This window comes from Cyprinus carpio, chromosome A1 (assembly GCF_018340385.1).
Source record: "Cyprinus carpio isolate SPL01 chromosome A1, ASM1834038v1, whole genome shotgun sequence".
Classification (NCBI taxonomy): domain Eukaryota; kingdom Metazoa; phylum Chordata; class Actinopteri; order Cypriniformes; family Cyprinidae; genus Cyprinus; species Cyprinus carpio.
This window is the reverse complement of record NC_056572.1, coordinates 28,562,891-28,583,719: the sequence shown is the minus strand read 5'-3', so window position 1 is coordinate 28,583,719 and position 20,829 is coordinate 28,562,891. Positions and strand designations below refer to the sequence as shown.

General features: G+C 36.7%; 2 protein-coding genes across 4 annotated transcripts in view; one reads left to right on the top strand and one right to left on the bottom strand.

Annotated features, from left to right (window-relative positions):
- evi5l (ecotropic viral integration site 5 like) overlaps positions 1–6,959 on the bottom strand; it is a 41,989-nt gene extending 35,030 nt beyond the window's left edge. The window contains exon 1 of the mRNA XM_042760586.1: positions 6,612–6,959. The gene's annotated coding sequence lies outside the window, so the exon portion shown is untranslated. The remainder of the gene's footprint in view (positions 1–6,611) is intronic.
- A 1,091-nt stretch (positions 6,960–8,050) lies between these two features.
- LOC122145654 (ATP-dependent RNA helicase DDX39A-like) lies at positions 8,051–12,874 on the top strand. 3 transcript variants are annotated; one of them, XM_042760528.1, is made up of 10 exons: positions 8,051–8,192; positions 8,954–9,166; positions 9,405–9,532; positions 10,459–10,735; positions 10,814–10,932; positions 11,032–11,163; positions 11,252–11,361; positions 11,448–11,592; positions 11,733–11,880; positions 12,614–12,874. In XM_042760528.1, the coding sequence occupies exons 2-10, from the start codon at positions 8,959–8,961 to the stop codon at positions 12,628–12,630; spliced, it is 1,284 nt and encodes a 427-aa protein (XP_042616462.1). In that variant the 5' UTR covers positions 8,051–8,192; positions 8,954–8,958; the 3' UTR covers positions 12,631–12,874. The 3 variants fall into 3 exon arrangements, with proteins under 3 accessions (XP_042616462.1, XP_042616471.1, XP_042616470.1); XM_042760537.1 differs by lacking the exon at positions 8,051–8,192 and adding an exon at positions 8,322–8,598; XM_042760536.1 differs by lacking the exon at positions 8,051–8,192 and adding an exon at positions 8,637–8,659.
- Positions 12,875–20,829: the final 7,955 nt, after the last annotated feature.

Below are 20,829 nucleotides of genomic sequence, written 5' to 3'. Positions count from 1 at the left end.
TGTGTGTGTCTGTGTATGTGCGTGTGTGTGTGTAGTAAGTTAACGGAATACAATAACAGCATTGTGTTTGCTGCATCTGTCTCTTTCTTCTCCTGATGAGCAGCAAAAGTGTGGTTATTGTAGCTCTTAGCACAGTGTCAATCATACACTCCCCTTCCCCCACACACATTCAAACCCAATCCTCCAAACCTCAATCTCGCTGTCTATACAATCACCTACATTCTTCACTGACAACCTTTCACACCATGTGCAAAATGTACTTTTTGCCATTCCAGTGTCTGGTGAACATTTGCATTATTTTATATACCCACTACCATTCAAGGAAAATTATCATTATAACAACATTTTAAAGGGGTCATATGATGATGCTAAAAAGAACATTATTTTGTGTATTTAGTGTAACGTGTTCATGCGGTTTAAGGTAAAAAAAAAAATAAAAATCTTTATCTTGAATTTGTGGGGCATTTTTGTTCATTTTGTTGGTATTTTTGCCACAAGCCCCCATTAATTTCCGACCCTGCAGCACAACATAAGAAATGGTTCTTGAGCAGAAAATCAGAATATTAGAATGATTTCTGAAGGATCATGTGACACTGAAGACTGGAGTAATGATGCTGAAAATTCAGCTTTTATCACAAGAATAAATTTGATTTTAAAATATATTAAAATTGGCAAGACTTAAATTAAACTGTAATAATATTTCACAATATTACTGTATTTCTGATCAATGCAGCCTGCATTTTTATGAACATGTATTGTCAGTAGGTGCGTTTCCATTACAGATTTGTCCAAAAACTTTAGCGATATTTTATAAATGTTGATAAAAAAGTATTACGAAATGATAGTGTTTCCATTAACCAATGTTATGCGACTAAAACGTAACCTTTTGCCTCTCGCGATACGTCATGGCAACAGATTTTGGTGGGATTTTGACAGATTTTGGCTATATTTTTGCTATATTTACACGTGTGAAGTTTTTTTTGAGGTTACATTACATTGAAGAATGATCATATGACTTTTTACATACACCATGTGACCTGTAAGTGCGAACTGCTTTCATTGCAGTTTTGCAAAATATTCCTTTTTTGAATTGTATGAAAAACCACCTCATGTGAGCGTAAAAATTTTTTTGCGATATATGGGAGTTTTTGCAAAATTGACGCGTTTATTTTAGGCGTATTTTCAATTTGCAATTTTAATTTGCTCAATTTGAAGGGTAATGGAAGCACAGCTAAAAAGTGTCACAACATTTTAGATCTGATGTACTTGAAGGAGTTGCTATAAATATACTATGGAAAGTATTGGTGTGGTTGCAGCATAAAAATACTACAACAACAGTTTTCTTTTACCAATGCCAAAGCAGAAATTCATTTGTCATATTCGGCAGGTCATGTGATCTCAACATGGCAGGCAACATGAGAGGTATGTGGAATAATATGTGACGTCACATGTGAGCTGACATTTTTTTCTTTAACATACTTGTCAAAACATACTTGTGACACACTGCTAATGGAATAAAATGTGGAAATTAAAATGTAAATTTGAAGTTTCAGATGATCAGTAACACTGGCAGACACACACAGAAAAACACACCTAAATACACAAACACACACACAGCTCTAAACAAAGACATCTTAGAACAAACCGTGTCATGCATCATAGGCGTGGACCACTTGTTCTACATGACTCAAACATCACACAATAGCTTTAGCTTCATTATGGAGCTCCTCTGCCCTGTGTTACATTCCACGATCATTGAGATCCCAGTGACGCACAAGAACACACCCTCTTCACCATAACTGCCCTTCACAAAGAAAACTAATGACTCACTCACTGACCTGACTGAAGAGCTGGCATGGTAATTTAGGGTGGACAATCAAGTATCTTAAATATAATCATCAATATGATCAGTTAAAGTCCCTGTAAAGTCAAATTTAAGTATATGTTCTGAGTTTGTCATACCACAGAAAAATGTGTTATTAGCCACCCAGCAAAATTTGAATGATAAAAAAAGCCGGTAAGTATATAAAATAAGCTATCAAAATCTCGAAACGCTGGGGGCGTGTCCGCTGGAACCACACCCACTCGCGGGAAAGCTGCAGTCGCCACACTCAACTGTCACCGTTAGAGCCAGAATGGATGCTCCTAACAGCTTAATTGGTTGTATAAAACCATACATGTTTGAGCCTCCAGAGTAAGTAACAGTATGACAGTAACTCGCGGTTGAGCGGCGAACTGATGCGAATGTGCTCTATTTATAATGTTAGGGGCGGGCCAGGAGCTCAGGGGGACGCAGTGCGTCATCAATCCCCTGTTTTAGCCCCGCCCAAAAAATCCAGGTCACAGCAATGGTGAGAAACTGTTTAACAGTCTAACTCCACAATTCAGTGTTTTACAGTTCACAGTCTTTGTAATATGTTTTAGCAATACATTTCTAACATGTATAATGTGTTTAGACATTTTTTTTGAAATTGCCTTTACAGGGACTTTAATCTGTGCACAAAATGATCGATCATTGTTTTTCAAATTTTTATTTTCAGTGTGTCAAGAAGTTGGACAGTTGACATTTCATAAATATTGACATGAACACAAATAAATAAGTAAAAATGAGTTTAACTATTGTAAGGTCAATTACAGGGGTCATCAATCATATTTTCCCTGATAATCTGAACTCGAAACAACCTCCCAAGTCGTCATGAAATTCATTTAAAGAACTTCATAATTCACAACTGCCTTGATAGCTAAACTGCAAACACTGTACAATTTAGGCTTTTGCCAGACAATATTAATACTAAAGGCTATGAAGAGGAAATATACTGTATTTTACAAATACAGTAAAAAAAAAAAAAAAAAAAAAAAAAAAAAAACTAAAATATAATACAATATAATAAAAAGTTCCTCATTTGTAAGTTGCCTTGGGAAAAAAATTATGCTAAATGAAAAAATGTAAATGTAAATAAAATAAAAGCATGATGATTCTTCTCCGCAAACCCCAACATACAACCTATTTCGCTGGTCAACTCAACACACAGACACCTGTCAAAACTTCAGACTTTATAGATTCAGCACAGAGATCAGAAAAATCACGGATGGATTCGATCACGACAAACAGTTATGCTATCTATCAGTATGTGTTACCAATGATATATTAAGTTTAAATAGATTAATATTTTGTCATCATTTACTCACACTCAAGTTGTTCCAAATCTATATGAATTTCTTTCTTCTGTTGAGCACAAAAGAAGATATGTTCAAGAATGTTGGTGATCATACAGTCAACGGTAGCCATTGACTTCCACAGCATTTTATTCCATACTATGAAAGTCAATGGCTACCATCAAGTGGAGTATGAGTAAATGATGACAGACTTTTTATTTTGTGGGTGAACTATCCCTTAAGGGTTTGTATTTGTTTCAGCGTTATGTAGGCAATCAGCACAGTGACTGAAATGACCAATGAAATTTAGAACTGCAGTGGGCAGGGTTTGTGCAGATCTGGTTTGGGGGATAAAACATGCTAAATAAAATCTTCCACAACAATGAAAACAACCACAGCAATAACAGAAAAAACAGCATTAGGCTATAATGCAGAAAATAAAATGACGATAATAAACAATTTAGAGGTCAGGAAAAGAATAAGACATCTTCTGTGAACTAAGAGCAGCTGCAGTGAATTTAAATTAGTATGACTAAGTAAAACCCAACAAACAACAGCAGCTGAGCAGAGATGGAAACAGGAAAATGTAAGTACAGGCCAGTTATGATAGTCACGGCCGAGGAGCCACAGCTGCTCTGAAGCAAAGTCATCATCTCGCTGTTGGACACACAAAATGTTCAAAACACATGCAGGCTTAGACCAGCCTTCACATTCGTGTGCTGTTTGAAATGATGATGTGGAGTCAGCCAGCAGCTATAAACCAAGAGAAAGTGTGACAATGCCAGAACACTTGAACACAGATGCAGAAAGGAAAATAGAGATATAGCAAGAGGTTGCAGAGGGTGAATAATGCCTTTCTCTCTGGCTCTCTTGGGAATGTGAACTACATAAGGGCTTGTTTGTCCTGATGAAAACACAACAGCAACCCTATCAGTTTAACATTCACAGTTCACATGAGCAATCTACCACACCCTTAAATCATGTTTATTATGAAATCATGTCAAAACAAAAAAAAAAACTGTCCACTACTTATTAACATTGCAAAGTGAGAGATCAAAATAATTGCAAAATGAGAGATCAAAATAATTTTAAGCTACGTGGAGAAATCTGTTAATATTTACACATTTCCTAAATGGTGCAGAACCCCGTTGAAGTATGCAACTGGAAATCTGCCATCTTTGCTCATAGCCACCAAATTCTGTAAAATTGTGCAGCAATCACCCATGCTGTAAATGCCAAGACACTAACAGAAAGGGAAATATACAAAAATATACTAATATTTGTAATGTATATACCACCATCTATTTCCTCAGAATACACAGACTTTCAATGGCCAGCAAAAAAGAAACCGAACCATGCTAACCAGCTAATACTTAAACCTGGAGAGATCATATGCATTTCCAGACAATCTCTTGTTTTTCTTGACTGTACCATCTCCACAATAGCTTGATTTTTCAAACAGTATAGTAATTGTTTAGCTGGAACCTCAGGCAACTCACAATCTTCTCGGATGTCTTTAGAGCTCATACAACCTGTCACCTGGATTAGCTCATAGTGTGTACAGAGAACAGGGCTGCAACTACCATAGACATAATTAGATATGACTAGATTATCCCCACAAATACTCTTAACCGTGCTCATCAATGTCAACATGCTTGAGATGGCCAATCAAATCATAGAAGGTGGGCGTGACTGCTTACAGAAGCCAAGCATGAATTCCAACGTAAGGCTTCAGTTCTAAAAGTGAATGTGGGGTAAGATGTAACGGTAACTGTTTTAGGATAGAAATCTTAAATGACTGACAGTATTATCCAGTTTTTTATACAGTTTTGAAATGAAAATATATAGGCTGTTGTTTACATGAATTGTGTAACTCACAATTGAAATTGATGAAATAAGAAACATTAACATAGCCCTTTTCGGCATATTAGGCCTCATGATGATGAGGCCAGTATTACCTCATCAGGCCTGGCTGATGTAACAGTGGTTGAAAATTTTAGATTTAGTGAGTATGCATCCCATTCCAATAACAAGGCACACATGAAAGTGTTAAAGTTGTCATCAGTTACTCACCCTCATGTCATTTCAAATCTATATCACTTTCTTTTTTCTGTGCAACGTAAATGATGATATTTTGAAGAAAGTCGGAAATCAAATGGTTTCGGGTTTCCTAATACATCCATTATATTTTTTGTCTACATAACTGAAGCCAATAGGACCTAAAGCTGTATGTTTACCAATATTCTTCAATATATATTCTTTTATGTTCCACAGAAGACAGAAAGTCATACAGGTTTGGAACATGAGAGTGCATAAATGAACACAGCATTTGAATTTTTGGGTGAACTATCCCTTTAAGCAATAAAGCTCCAATTTAACACCAGCCAAATCGTCAATTGCAATGACATAATTTTCAAAGAAGGCTCATCATATTCACTTCTTTTCGGCAAAAGTAAATAATTGGAAAAATAGGGTTAGGGTAGGCCACACACCTTTTTTCTTAGCTGGCAGCACAACCACAGTTTATTTATTAAATACAGAGTCAAACAAACTCTCCCCCCTACCAAAACATGCAATCACACTGCTCTTAATCATTAGTAAGAGCAGGCAAGAACCACATAATTAATCTCTTAAACTGTGTTTCACGACTAAACAAAATTAAAGCCCTTTACAGCTCACCAAGACATATTTACCTTTGGTTGGTCTAAATGATAACCAAACGCAGTGTGACAAATGACAAGAAGGAAATGTGCATAACAGCCATGACAGTCTAATGCATGTTCAAGCTTTAATATCGCGTTATAGAAAATAATAAGAAGCCATAACATGCTTTTCAGCATGCTAGAAGACCAAAAAGGCCAAAATAAGCCACAGTCGTTGTTTCGGTGTGTATGATGCAGACCCTATAGGCTACTACAATAAAGCCTGTAGTCTTCTGGACTCAGCAAACCCTCATGCAAATGCACCACCAGGGGGATGCTAGTTCTTACTATAGGTGTAACGAATCCATTATTGGTAACATATTACATTTGCTTTAGTGATATGGCTGTTTTGATTGTGCAGCGTTGTGACATTAAATGCACAAGCCTTTGCAATGGAGGAAGGCTGCGTTGAATTCAAAGCACAGTGGTATTTAAACGCGCTGTGTATTTTGGTACTTTAAATTAGGTCATAATCACATCTGTTTCCGTGTAAAATAATAATGGTGTGGATGATGATTTTCCCCCATAGCATCTCGCAGATGGGCAAGCAGGCAAACCAGCGCCTGGTCCAGAGAGATGGGAGCCTGAGTGCGATGCGCTGGAATTTCCCCGCTTTGTCCTACACTGCCTCTCTGTCATTTCATCCTGATTAACAGCTTAAAATTAATATTGTACACAAATGGATGAGTGCACACATAACCGACCAGCGACCACACACTGTCACTGATGGAAAATGCATAAAGCAATGCCCACCTGAATTTCGCTCTCATTACTCAAGCTGCTCCTGCGATCTTGCCATTTTAAAGATGATCGAACACAAAACCGGAAGATATCGGCAATCCTTTTTTTGTACGAAGCCGCTGGACCGCTACGGTAAATCGGGAAATGAATACGGAACCATATTGGACATATTGGATGTGGATGCTCATTAAGAGGAAAATATGAGTCGTCAGGGCGAGCTTCCTCAAGGAGAGAACAGAACAAGACAAAACCCCGCCCAAGTCCCGCCTACTATCTTGACCGTGATTTATAAAACAATGCTGATATAAATAATCGTAAACCATGTTATTACAATAAATACACGATGAAAATCAATTCATTTCGGCATCTATTTTCCAGTAGGTTGACGGCCTCGTTCAAAATAAACCATAGTGCAATGTTCTAACGTCAGCGGATCTCGTGATTGACAGAAGTTCAACCAATAGGAGGATAAACCAGAGAAATAGCCATGATTGACAGCTCATTCCACCAATCCTTTATTTCTCTTAACCTCAGCCACAGTGGGCAGCGGGCAGGTGATGTTGCGATGTTGATTGGAGTAACGTTAACTGTTAAGAACATTTTATCCTGTTTATCCTCTGAACATGGACCACATTATTCTTTACTTCACGATAACAACTATAATGTATTATAAATAATACACAGAGCGGCCAAAAAAACAAAAATCTACAAGCCTATATATATATATATATATATATGTATATGTATATATATATGCTTCATTTTATATTTTAATTAAGCTTATTAATGACCTGCTCTCTTCAGCTTGTTAAGTGAATAGATCTAGTTTACACAGTTCTATTCTACCTATGATGGTGTATACTGTTCTGAAATCAGCATTTTGCATTTATAATTAAAATTATCAGCTTCACAGATTTGAAAAAAAAAAAAGAAAACTGTAAATTAATTTGTACAAATGTAGATAAGGCACCACCAGATAATTAATTTTGGTAATTTATTATTACTTTGTAAAAAAAGCATATTTTCTAGATAAAATTATATAAATACATATATATTCTATTACGTTTGTTTTCTGTGTTGTTTGCGTCAATACTGATTTTTACTAATTCTAATACTAAATTTTATTATTATTAGCTTACTTGTATATATATATATATATATATATATATATATATATATATATATATATATAAAAGTAGCTATATATATATATATATATATATATATATATATATATTATTATTATTATTATTATTATTATTATAATAAAAACACATTTTGTTAAAAAAAAAAATAAAAAAAAAAAAAAAAAACAAACAAAAACGTTTTCATTGTAAGCCTAAGTCAGAATGAATATACTGACATCGTGTGGACACTTTTTAAAGTACTAGACATGCGACTGTCGATTGAACCCGCCCCCAACATCGACGCGTTTTATGTTACCCAATCGCAACCATGCGCTGCTTCTCATCCAGTATTGACGTTGAACACAACCAATAGGAGAGCTCGATTTTTATTTCCGGGGAGCGCTATAAACTTAAGGCCTAACCACACGATTCGCCAGTGCCGACGGTCACTTACCAACATCGAGAGGTAATTTGTTTTGTTTACACCTTTTACAACTCTAATTTGTTTAGTACAGGGTCGTTAATGGTACTCACTTCCGGATTTAACTTTATTTTAGAGGCCATTTTAGTAACAAATCTTAGTATTTTAAACGGACAGCTGTAGACACCGCGCGTTTCTCCAGCCATCACGTTAAAGTCTCAAAGCCGAAATGCGCAAACGAACCTGATTTGCGTTCAAACCGCATCTTTGGTCAAGCACCACATGTATTCAAAGACTGCACAGACATAGATATTCTAGATACTTTTGAACAAATGTGCTTTGGACCGCTCGTTTAGATCAGAAGATCGGTTTAGACGCGACAGTGAATGGCGGCTCCATTGTCTGCACGCTGAGTGGAAGTCAATCGATTGAACTGGAGCTGGTTTTAAATGTATAGCAACTTGTATTATGGAGTTTATGGTTTTTGCCCTTTAACAATTTTCACCATGTAGGTACGATTTACGAACAAAGAATAGCAATATAAGTGATGATGTAAGGATTTCGTGGAGTTTGGATAATGCTGCTTAATTTCCAACCATTAGTTTAGGCTGTTGCAAAACACGGAGCAGCATTTTGGACTTTTTGTTTTATAATATATATATATATATATATATATATATATATATATATATATATATATATATATATATTCCCCTATATAGTAGCAGATTATGTTTGTATATTGAACGGTATATTTGGCATAACCCTGTCATTTACATCTTTATGTTCCCCTGTGTCACCAAAAGTTACCATGGCCGAAAACGATGTTGATAATGAGCTGTTGGATTACGAGGAAGACGAGGAGCCACAGGCCGCCGTGGACAGTGCAGTCCCAGCCAGCAAGAAGGAGGTGAAAGGCTCCTATGTCTCCATTCACAGCTCCGGCTTCCGTGATTTCCTCCTGAAACCAGAGCTGCTCCGCGCCATCGTCGACTGTGGCTTTGAGCATCCTTCTGAGGGTGAGGATTACTGTGACATGTTTTAAAGCTTTTTAAGACTGTGTAAAAAGTTATCTAGTGTTAGTACATCTATTCTATGAGCGGTGTATAAATTTGAAATGGCTTTGTGAATATGAATAGCTACCATATTCAAAAAAGTGACATGACGTATAGCCAAGTATGGTGTCCCATACTCAGAATTTATTGTCCAGAATTTAAATGTATTAGTATTATTTAAGTTTTTTGCATCTTTTCTCAGTCCAGCATGAGTGCATTCCACAAGCCATCCTGGGTATGGACATCCTGTGCCAGGCAAAGTCTGGAATGGGAAAAACCGCCGTGTTTGTGCTTGCCACACTCCAACAGATCGAGCCAGTGGAGGGGCAGGTGTGTTTTCATTGAACTAGATCTAGCAAACTCAAAATCTTTATGGTTTACCTTTCTATTTGTATAAGTCAACATATATACTAGTCAAGGAATGTTGGGGCATGATGGCATGAGCTCAGTTAGATTTCTTATCAGACTTTTTGATTTATTCCTGTCTTCAGTGTTACATGATCCTTCAGAAATCATCTCATTACGCTGATTTGGTGCTCAATTATTTCTGGTAATAGTTATTAATGCTTATCATTATTAATTATGATTATAGTTTAGTTTTTTTTTTTGTTTTTTTGCTGCTGAATATTTTTTTCAGGAGTGGTACTCAATGTGTCCTTGCTCTGCTGAATAAAAGTGTTAATTTCTTCTTTTTTTTAAATCATAACCCAAACGCTTGAATGATAGTGTATAACCATCTCAACAAAAATGTTAAGCTTCAACAACTCATTCAGCATTGATAATAAGAAATGTTTCTTGAGCATCATATCAGAATGATTTCTGAAAGATTACGTGACGCTGAAGACTGAAGTAATGATGCTGCAAATTCAGCCATGACAGGAATATATTACATTTTATAATATATTGAATTAGAAAAGGGTTGTTACATGCAACCTTGCTGAGCAAAAGATTTTTGTTTTTGAAAGTCTCGTAATTCCAAACTTGTGACCAGTAAAACCTAAAACTGTTTAGGCTTGTTTAATGTAGTATCAAACATTTCTTGACATGGATCTCAGAAAATGGTTAAGTTCAGCATTAAATCTTCACACTTGAAGGAACTTGTATAACCAGCAGTAGACTATAAAGCCCAAGTTACAGTGGTTTCGTGTCCTGTTGCAGACTGTTACTTGGATGGAGACTAGTTTTAGCTCTTGAGGTAGTTATGGATGTTAAGTCATTACACATTTTCACACATTTTGTCATTTTCTTCTCTGCAGGTTTCTGTGTTGGTTATGTGCCACACACGTGAACTGGCCTTCCAGATCAGTAAAGAGTATGAGCGCTTCTCCAAGTACATGTCCAGCGTTAAGTGTGCGGTCTTCTTCGGTGGTTTGTCCATAAAGAAGGATGAGGAAGTGCTGAAGAAGAGCTGCCCTCACATTGTGGTGGGAACACCAGGGAGGATCCTTGCCCTCATTCGCAACAAGACCTTGAACCTCAAAAATGTCAAACACTTCGTGTTGGATGAATGTGACAAGATGCTGGAGCAGCTGGGTGAGTTTCATTTTGATATGTATGGGCTGGATGTTTTTCTGTTCACCAAAGGTCTAATTATGTGTGATTGCATGTAAGATATGAGACGGGATGTCCAGGATATCTTCAGACTGACCCCTCATGAGAAGCAGTGCATGATGTTCAGCGCCACTTTAAGCAAAGAGATCAGACCGGTCTGTCGCAAGTTCATGCAAGATGTGAGTCATCCTTTTTCTTTTTGTGTCCATTTATGTACCCGCTTCACTCAGAAACTGTGAATGGTGTTCTGAATCGTAAAGTCTCTTCTTTTCTCTCAGCCGATGGAGGTGTTTGTTGATGACGAGACTAAGCTCACCCTGCATGGTCTTCAGCAATACTACGTCAAACTGAAGGACAGCGAAAAGAACCGCAAACTGTTTGACCTGCTTGACGTTCTTGAGTTCAACCAGGTAATTATCATTTCATCAGATTTCAGCAGTCATGGACCTTGAATGTGACCACTCGTCAACATCAGCGGTTTGTTTGGATGATTTATAGGTGGTGATATTTGTCAAGTCAGTTCCGCGATGCGTGGCTCTCTCTCAGCTGCTGGTTGAACAGAATTTCCCTGCCATTGCGATCCACAGGGGAATGGCTCAGGAAGAAAGGTGAGACATTTCGTGAGCTAATAATCTTGGAATGGTTTGGTAAGAAATACAAATGCTGAAGACGTTTCTCCTTCTCTTTCACGCAGATTGTCCCGGTATCAACAGTTTAAAGATTTTCAACGGCGGATCCTGGTGGCTACTAATCTGTTTGGTCGTGGGATGGATATTGAGCGTGTTAATATCGTTTTCAACTATGACATGCCTGAAGATTCAGACACGTACTTACACAGGGTATTTATGCATGATGTGCTGTGGCATATATCAAACTGAGAGATGTAATAGTAACTACCCAACCCCAAAATTAAAACTAGGGCTAGGGTTGGAAAAATGCACAATTTAAGATTAAACTCTGTTATCCTCCTTTCTTTCAGGTTGCTCGTGCTGGCAGGTTTGGCACAAAAGGATTGGCCGTCACCTTTGTATCAGATGAGACGGATGCAAAGACCCTGAATGATGTGCAGGACCGTTTTGAAGTCAACGTGGCTGAGTTGCCTGAGGAAATCGACATCTCCACCTACAGTAAGAAATTTGTCAGCACAAGAAATATGCATTTAATTTCTATGTTGATCCTTTTAAGCTGAAGATAAGGGAGTATCTTCTGATGCAGATAGCAATCCTGTACTTTTTCTTTTTTCTTGATCAGTTTAGATTTATAACTCATTAACTTCGTTTACCTTCATTAGAAATAAAAATGAAACAGAAAATAGACTAAAATATTTTATATGTACATCAAAATTAACTGTAATTCCAGTGAAAATCTTAAATTTCTAAACAAATCAATCTCAAATGCAGAAGTGAATGTGAGAGTAGACTTAACTGCTTCATGTTAAAATCTTAATTAAAAAAAAATTTTGACTACAAATTGCTATGTGTCACAAGACTGTCAGTGTCAATCTTAAATTCAAGATTGTACTATATTATAATAATAATAGTAATGAACTCCAGTCATCTTGAAATACAGTAATTTTTAACAAATTACTCCGAACTTTATATACAAATTATGCATAGTAATAGAAACATGTTGGAGAGATAGTTTTAAGCAGACAGATGCAACGCACTGTTTAAATTGCTTCAGGAGACTTTAGTGCACAATTTATTTAATTTTTTTCTGTGTGACTGATACGGAGTTTCTCAGACTCATCCCTAGTTTAGGAAGTCTCGGGTTTGGTTATTTTTTATTTTTATTATAAAAAATGTATAATTGCAGCTTGCCTCCTAATGTTTCTCTCTCTCTCTCTCTTTTTTTCTGTAGTTGAGCAGTCCAGATGAGCTAGATGTGTGAAGAAGTTGTGGTGGCTGTTGAAGAGCTCTCCATCTCTGTGTCTCAGTGTCGTGTCTGTGACAGCGGGAAGAGAGATCTGCCCAGTTTTATTTTCATATGATCATGCCCAAAAAGCCTCTTCTCCATTTGTGTACTTTATTTTATTGTTCCAGGGGATCGGTGGGGAATTCTTTTTTACTTCTGTTAATTGTGGTTGTTTGTTGGTTTGAGAATTAAAAACATTTTATACTACACGAGTTATCTGTGCGGTATTTTTGGGGTGATTTAAAGCTGAAGTGTCATTTTTCAGTGCTAAAATGATTTCTTCTATTCCAGTTTAATGTACAGACTGCTACCTTTGTGTGGACTATCGGTCATAATTTTATGAAAAGAATAAAAAATGATAAAATCTAATCTAACCTGCCTAGAAGTTTAGATAACCAATAGAAGTACAGATATTGATTTTACATACTGAATTCAAAAACCTGTCAAATGTTTATTTATTTTTTGTGAAAGTTAAAAACGTTTTATAACAATCGTTGACTTAAATCTGTAAAAACTAGACATTCAGTTGCAGAGCAGTTGTCTGGCGACACTATTGGTCAACTACTTTAAAAATAGCTTTTGTTTGACGCTTAGCTTTGTAATTGTAACAATTCTTTGAGTATAATTCTCACATTCTCCTATTCTCTCACTAAAAATGTCAATCCAGCTGTGAAAAATATCAGTAATGTATTTGAAAATGGCAAAACCATGTACCTAATAATGACAAAATATTTAACCGGGACTGTTATTTTCTATCTTTCAAAGACTTTATGCTCATCACTAGATGGCGCCAATTGCTTATTCTGCCCTGCTTTTGTTAAAGACGGAGGGAGAGGCTGTCCCTGCGTCTCAATGTTCATACTATCCATCCTAAATAGTATGTGAGATTAGAAAAAGTGTGTCACAAAGCATAGTATGGTGAAAAGAGTATGCCAAAAGTTCCCGGATGGTCTACTATTTCAGGTCGATTTTTGAAGTGTGGATCAATACACACTCTAATGGCTAAAATTGCCCACAGTCAATTGCTTTGGCGAAGGATTCGGTCCAGAACTACAAACACGAATAAAACGCGTTAGAAAAACTACAAACGTGGCGGATGCGCGCGATCGACGGTTAGCTGGAGAGGGGGGTTTGAGTGACAAATAATCAACCTTTAACCTGGTAAAAAAATATTTATTTATTGTTATCCGTGTTATATTTCATCTGCAACAGCAATGTGAACTTTTATAAACATCCATTTGGGCCTTAATTTTTAAATGCATCATTATGCAGAAAATATGTTCTCTGCATGAAAGACTCGCGACTGGAAGATCAATGAGCTACTTATTTTCTCTCCAGTACGGTAGGAAGTTAAATGAAATGTGGAGGATGTTAACTGTGACAAGATGATTGACAGTCCAGTTTACAGTGACAGGATGCGTGTGATTATGCGACAGAGGGGTCTGTTAAAGGCGCAACTGTGTGACATGATAGTATGTCCCAAAGCATGCCTACTCTTCTACTACACACTCAAAAGTGTGTACTTTTTCCTCACCAAAAGAGTACATACTTTAAGGGTGTAGTATATGTAGGCACATTGAGACGCAGGGTGGGTTCCGAATGGCAGGGTCCCTACCCAGTGTTCTCTGCTCTCTGCTTCCTGAGGATGGAATCTGTTGAGATTCACTTTTCTTAACAAAAACCATTCATTCAATACTCCCTGCAATGTTATCAAATAAGAGTTGTGCATATTTTAAAGGAATAGGTAACTCAAAAATTTTAATTTGCTGAAAATTTACTCATTGGCCAAGATGTAGATCCACACAACTCCAGTTCATCTGTTAACATCTAAGTGAAAAGCTTTGTGTTTGTAAGAAACAAAGTGATTATTATTTTCACTTTAAAATACAAGTCCAAAATACAATATATATATATTATATATATATATATATAAAATAGATATATATATATATATATATATATATCTATATATATATATATATATATATAAATATAATTTGTAACAGAGCAGACAGAGATACAGCACTGTCTGGTAAGGCTCGTGGGGGTGTCTTGTGTGTGTAAGTCAACAAAGAGTGGTGTAACAATGATGTGTTAGTGACAAAACACTGTTCATCGCTGGCGGAGTTTATGTTTGTGAAGTGTTGACCGTTCTATCTGTTCACGCTCATTGTTATTGTCGCAGTTTACATTCCCCCGTGTGCTAACGCGAAGATACGCTTCGCGAGCTGTACAGCGCCATCAGCGAACAACAAACAAATATCCCCCACGGCCTTTTCATAATAGCCGGTGACTTCAACCACGCAAACGTAAAGACAGTTTTGCCAAAGTTCTACCAACATGTGAACTTTGCAACAAGGGTAAAAAACACTGGATTTTGTTCACACAACAGAAAAGAATGTTACAAGGCTGTACCCCGCTCCCCCTCTAGGGTACTCGGAACACATCTCTGGTATGCTAACTCCAGCAGACAGACCACTTCTGAAACTCGCCAAACCAGTTCAAAAACTCATCACAGTTTGTCCAGATGATGCTACCTCATCACTACAGGACTGCTTTCAGTGCACAGACTGGAACATGTTTAAAGAGGCAGACATCTACAACAACCTCACAGACCTGCAGGAGTACACTGAAACTGTGAGTGCTTATATCAAAAAGTGCATTGATAATGTGAGAGTCACCAAGACCATCACCACATGTGCAAACCAAAAGCCGTGGATGACAGCAGAGGTTCGTAGGCTGCTAAAGACCAGAGATGAAGCATTCAGATCAGGAGATAAAGCAGCCCTCAAAACAGCAAGAGCCAATCTGTCTTGTGGCATCAAAAATGCAAAACGGTCATATGCTCAAAAAAATCAACAATCACTTCACAGACAGCAGAGACACACAGAGTCTGTGGCAAGCCATTCAGACCATCACTGACTACAAGACCCCGCCACAGGTATGTCATAATGACACATCCCTCCCGGATGCACTCAACCACTTTTATTCACAGTTTGAAATGCAGAATGACACCCCTGCACAAAAAAACTGCCCATACCTCCCAATGACCAGGCACTCTGTCTGTCTCCAGACAACATAAGGAAGACCCTATCTAGGATTAACCCACGCAAGGCTGCGGGTCCTGACGACATACCTGGCCGTGTACTGAGAGACTGTGCTGCACAGCTGACAGATGTCCTAACAGATATCTTCAACACCTCGCTGAGCCAGGCAGTCGTTCTCAAATCCACAACAGTCATACCAGTACCAAAGAAATCACCTGTGTCCTGTCTAAACGATTACCGTCCCATAGCACTGACTCCAATCATGATTAAGTGCTTTGAGAGGTTAGTCATGCACAACATCAAAATCAGCCTCCCCAACACACTCGATCTGCTCCAGTTTGCATACTGTCCAAACCGCTCTACAGACGATGCAATTTCCTCCACCCTCCACCTGACTCTTACCCACCTATAAAAAAAAAAAAACTCCTATGTTAGAATGCTGTTCATCGACTTCAGCTCAGCATTCAACACAATAACCCCACAACAGCTCATTAATAAACAAAACCTGCTGGGCCTTAACAGTTCCCTCTGTAATTGGATCCTGGACTTTCTAACTGGAAGACCTTAGTCAGTCCGTGTCGGCCACAACACCTCGAGCACTACCACACTGAGCACAGGTGCTCCACAAGGCTGTGTGCTCAGCCCGCTGCTCTTCACACTGCTGACCCACGACTGCACTGCCAAGTTCAGCTCCAACCACACTACTCACGCACTACAAATCATCTTGCACTGTTCCTCAGCCAGCTGTTTGAATTGTAAAGTATTATGTGAAGCATTTGTATAGTCTATATATTTTTCTTTTTCAGTCTATGTATAGGTAAACATTTATATATAGTACTGTATATTTATATTCAAAATCTGTCAGTAGGTTAGTTGTGTATAGGTACAGTGTTTATGTGAAGCATTTGTATAGTTTTTACTTTTTCAGTCTATGTATAGGTAAACATTTATATATAGTATATTTAAAGTCAAAATCTGTCAGTAGGATAGTTGTGTATAGGCATAGTATTATGTGAAGCATTCGTATAGTCTGTATTTTAGCTTATGTATAGGTAAACATTTATATATAGTATATTTATAGTCAAAATCTGTCAGTAGGTTAGTTGTGTATAGGTTTATACTGTTTTACTTCATTTTTGCATGTCTGTATCTATGTAGCACCGTGGTCCTGTGAGGCACGACATTTCGTTCCACTGTATGTCCATATATGTAGCGGATTGACAATAAAGCTTAACTTGACTTGACTTAATAACGCTTCCACTAGTGAAAAAGTCAGTGTTGTCCTCTCACATGAAAGTCCACTTACGTATTTGTTTAAAACTGTTTTGGACAGTATTTGCCAACGGTGCTAGATCTGTGCATGTTTCTCTCCTGATTCAGATGGCTTTTTCAACAGAGAAAACAATATTATGGATGGAAGATTCATATTTTAGCTTATTAGGAGCACACTCCATAAAGCCCTTGCAATGTCATTCTGCCTAGAGGCCAAAATCTGATTCAAGGGGCATGAAAATAGTATATTAGTAATATATACAAAGTGTATTCAAGTGGTGTATATTCAGAAATATTTGTTGTATAAAAACCCTATATATACCGAAAACTGTTTTGCTGTTTTTGTTTTTTTTTCAGGAAAACAAATCAAAAATATTGGTGACTCATTTTCATTCACAAGCATATCCAGTTTTTGCCAAATGACATCCTCCTTTAGAATACGTATTTCCCTCTAAAACCACCTTCTGACTTGTAATAGTAAGTAACATGGTTGATGGCTGTGACAAAGAACTAAAAAAGAATAATGACTAATAGACAACGTCATGTGCCGCCCTAAAGGTGTGTTTCAAAAGCAAACAGGTCAAAAAAAAAAACTTCACTCATCATGTGATTTCTTCAGTTTTTTACAGTGAGCTTTTTTGAGACAACATGCCCCTCTAACAGAACAAACAGTATAGAAATCTTGTTCATTTACTATGTTAATAAGTATTTTCTAGGTGATGTTATTAGATGTATTATTATGTTTTCTGTATATTTTGCATTGTTTATCGTTAACTAGGCCACTCCAACATGCAGTTGTTCCCTCTACATCAGTGGGGTGTCAAACTCAATTCCTGGAGGACTGGAGCCTTGCAGAATTTAGATTCAACTCTAATTAAACACACCTGGGCCCGTATTCACAAACCATTTTATCTTACCACTAAGAGTTCTCCTAAATAGCAGTAAAAGTTTTTAGCTAAGAGTTTTTTCTTAAAACCTATTCACTAAGCTGCTGAGACAAACTTTTACTAAGGAATAGACAGAAGTCTTAAGCTCAGACTAAGGGTGGGGTTGACCTCGTTGCTATGGATGATGTCAGCACACTTACTAACTGTGCACACAGTGATTGGCTGATAGTCTCTGTCAGAGATTTATTCAAAGAAATATTGTAGAGCACAATATTATGTTGCCATATTCAAATAAAGGTTTTAAAATAAAAATGTTAATTGCCACATTTAAATAAAGATTTTAAAAGGCAGGATAAGTGTAACTAATTAAACAAGTAGGCTATATATTCAGCTTATTGTTAGCCTCTTATGTAGGCTATGCTTCTCGTAAACAATAAGTCAATATGCATTAGGGCTGCCCTCGACTAAAGATTTTTCTTGTCAACTAGAAGTCGTACATTTTAAGCATTAGTCAACTATTAGTTGCACTTTTATTAATAAACCATATAAATCATAATAATGAGCCTTTAATTGCCAACATAGCCTAATAAGTGCTCAAGTGCACGCAAAAAAAGCTTGCCACAGTGCACCGGCAAATATAATAATTATGAATTTGTTAGGGAAAAACAGCAAGTGCACTGCATTAACGTTTTAATTTATTGTAACATCGTAATTTATTGTTACACTTGTGCTTTCTGTTTTCGGTTTAAGAGATGAAGTCTGCGACAGTGATTCATCTCCGCAGCACCTGTATGCATGTTTCATACGGATTACATAATGTGAGAATATTTGTTTTCTGTTTGAATTGGTTCATTTAAAAGTTTCACTCTCTATAGGTATATTTTTCATGTCTGTAATAAGGCAAGCATCCACAGAGTTTTGAAGTGACGCGCTCAAGTTCACAGAGTCCAAGATGACAGAAAGCGCATCATGTTTGATTTAATTATTTTACAAAAGTGCAACATTTCGTTGCTATTCTGAGTGCACACGAATAAATGTAGTGTCTTTACAGATGAAAAAGATGCATTACTCTTATCTGTATGACCAAAAATGACGAAGTATTTTAAGAGCAAATGATCGCAGCGGCGCCTCCATCTGTCACCAACTATCATTCAGCATCCACAATCTTCAAAAACATGCACAAATCATTCTCAATTCTAACATAGGCTAACATTAGATTAGAGCTGCCATGTAAAGATGCTACTACATACATATCTCAGATGATAAGCCATATTTGAGGTCGATGAATGTTAGGTGAGCATATGGATGTCCTGCCCAATTTATTATATTACCACATAGACCAGCCATTAACGATTTGTCCGTCACAGACTGCGTGATTTTGCCACTTCATGTGGATTTTTTTTCTTTCTGTGACTTAGCGACTAATACAATTTTGTTAATATGCATATAAACAGCCTTTTAATTAGCAGAATAATCATGGCTGATAGTAAGACTTGCAAACATAAAAGAAACCAAACTGGACGCTAGAACAGCTAGCTATATATTAAGGATATAATCAAACATTTGGAGTTGGGATAACCTCCAAACCAATTATAAAAAAATGTTTCTAAAATTTTTATATTCCGAGGTAGATTGCTGGCAACAGCCATTTTAGGATAGTTCAGATTTGGTCTTAGTGACTTAGCAGTCCTCTTCACAACTCCTAACGTTTCACAGATTTAGGACCTACTTTTAGCGCTAAAACGCTTTGTGAAATACTCTTAGAGCAAAAATTTAGGAGTCCTAAATTTACTACTGACACGCCCACAATTTAAAAAAATTTCCCCTTAATCGGCAAGTAAGGAGCTACTTTTAGCCTAAGGCTCTGATCCAGTTAATCAAGTCCTTCACGCTTATTTGAAAACTAGGAATTGAGATTGACACCCCTGCTCTACATAGTTTCAAAAACTTTACGGTACTCTAAACTTCATTGATTTTTTTTTGCATGCACAATGAACAATGCAAAAGAACATTTAAAACAATTTTTAAAAATACCATAGATGTAGTTTTACAGTTTGAATTAAGTGTGCCACACCACAGAACATTTCAAGCTATTTTGACCTTTTCGCCCAACAATTTTATTCTACAAAATAGACCAAAATTACATAAAGCCAATGCATGTATATTGTCTTTCTATCCACATCTTTTTTGTACATTTTTGTAATTTACACTTCACGATGGGGACAGTAACACAGCTGAACTATTTTTCATTTATTTTTTATTAAATATATATATATATATTATAAAATATGAAATATGTCAAATTAATACATCATTTTATTTCACGTTTTTTTGGAAATTTGCAGGACCTTTTGATCTTATTACACTTATTACTCAGTCTTTCTCTGTGTGTGTCTTTCGAATTCCATGGTTCTTTGTCTCTTGATTGATTATGTTCACTGAAATATTTGAGAAATGTTTCAACACTCACAAACAGGAACATCTTTGAGATCACTGCCCCAGTGACAAACTGTTACACAGGTCCTTTTTTACTGACAGTGTGTTACAAACTTAGGCCAATAGACATTATGTGCCAGAGAAACAAGTGCACAGCAGTCTTTAGAATTTTGTCTTTGAATTTAATTTTTGCATTAGCTCTTTAGCATCACTGTTGAAGAATAATTAGCTGCTGAAGTGAATTTTTTCTTATTGTAGGTTTAGCAGAAGTTATTATGTGCATTGTAATGTTCAAAGCAGATGTCATAATATATGTCAGTAGACCGGGACTACGAATAAGGCACTTTTAGGACAGTATAAAATTACACTGTATATGTCAACTGCACATAAGACTCTGTATGCATTTCAAAGCAGATATAGCTGTTTCTATAGCTGTTGTAATGGATTTTTACAATGCGGAACCCTTGCTCTTAAGGAAAATATATATTTATATATATATATTTTTTTTTTGCTCAGATTT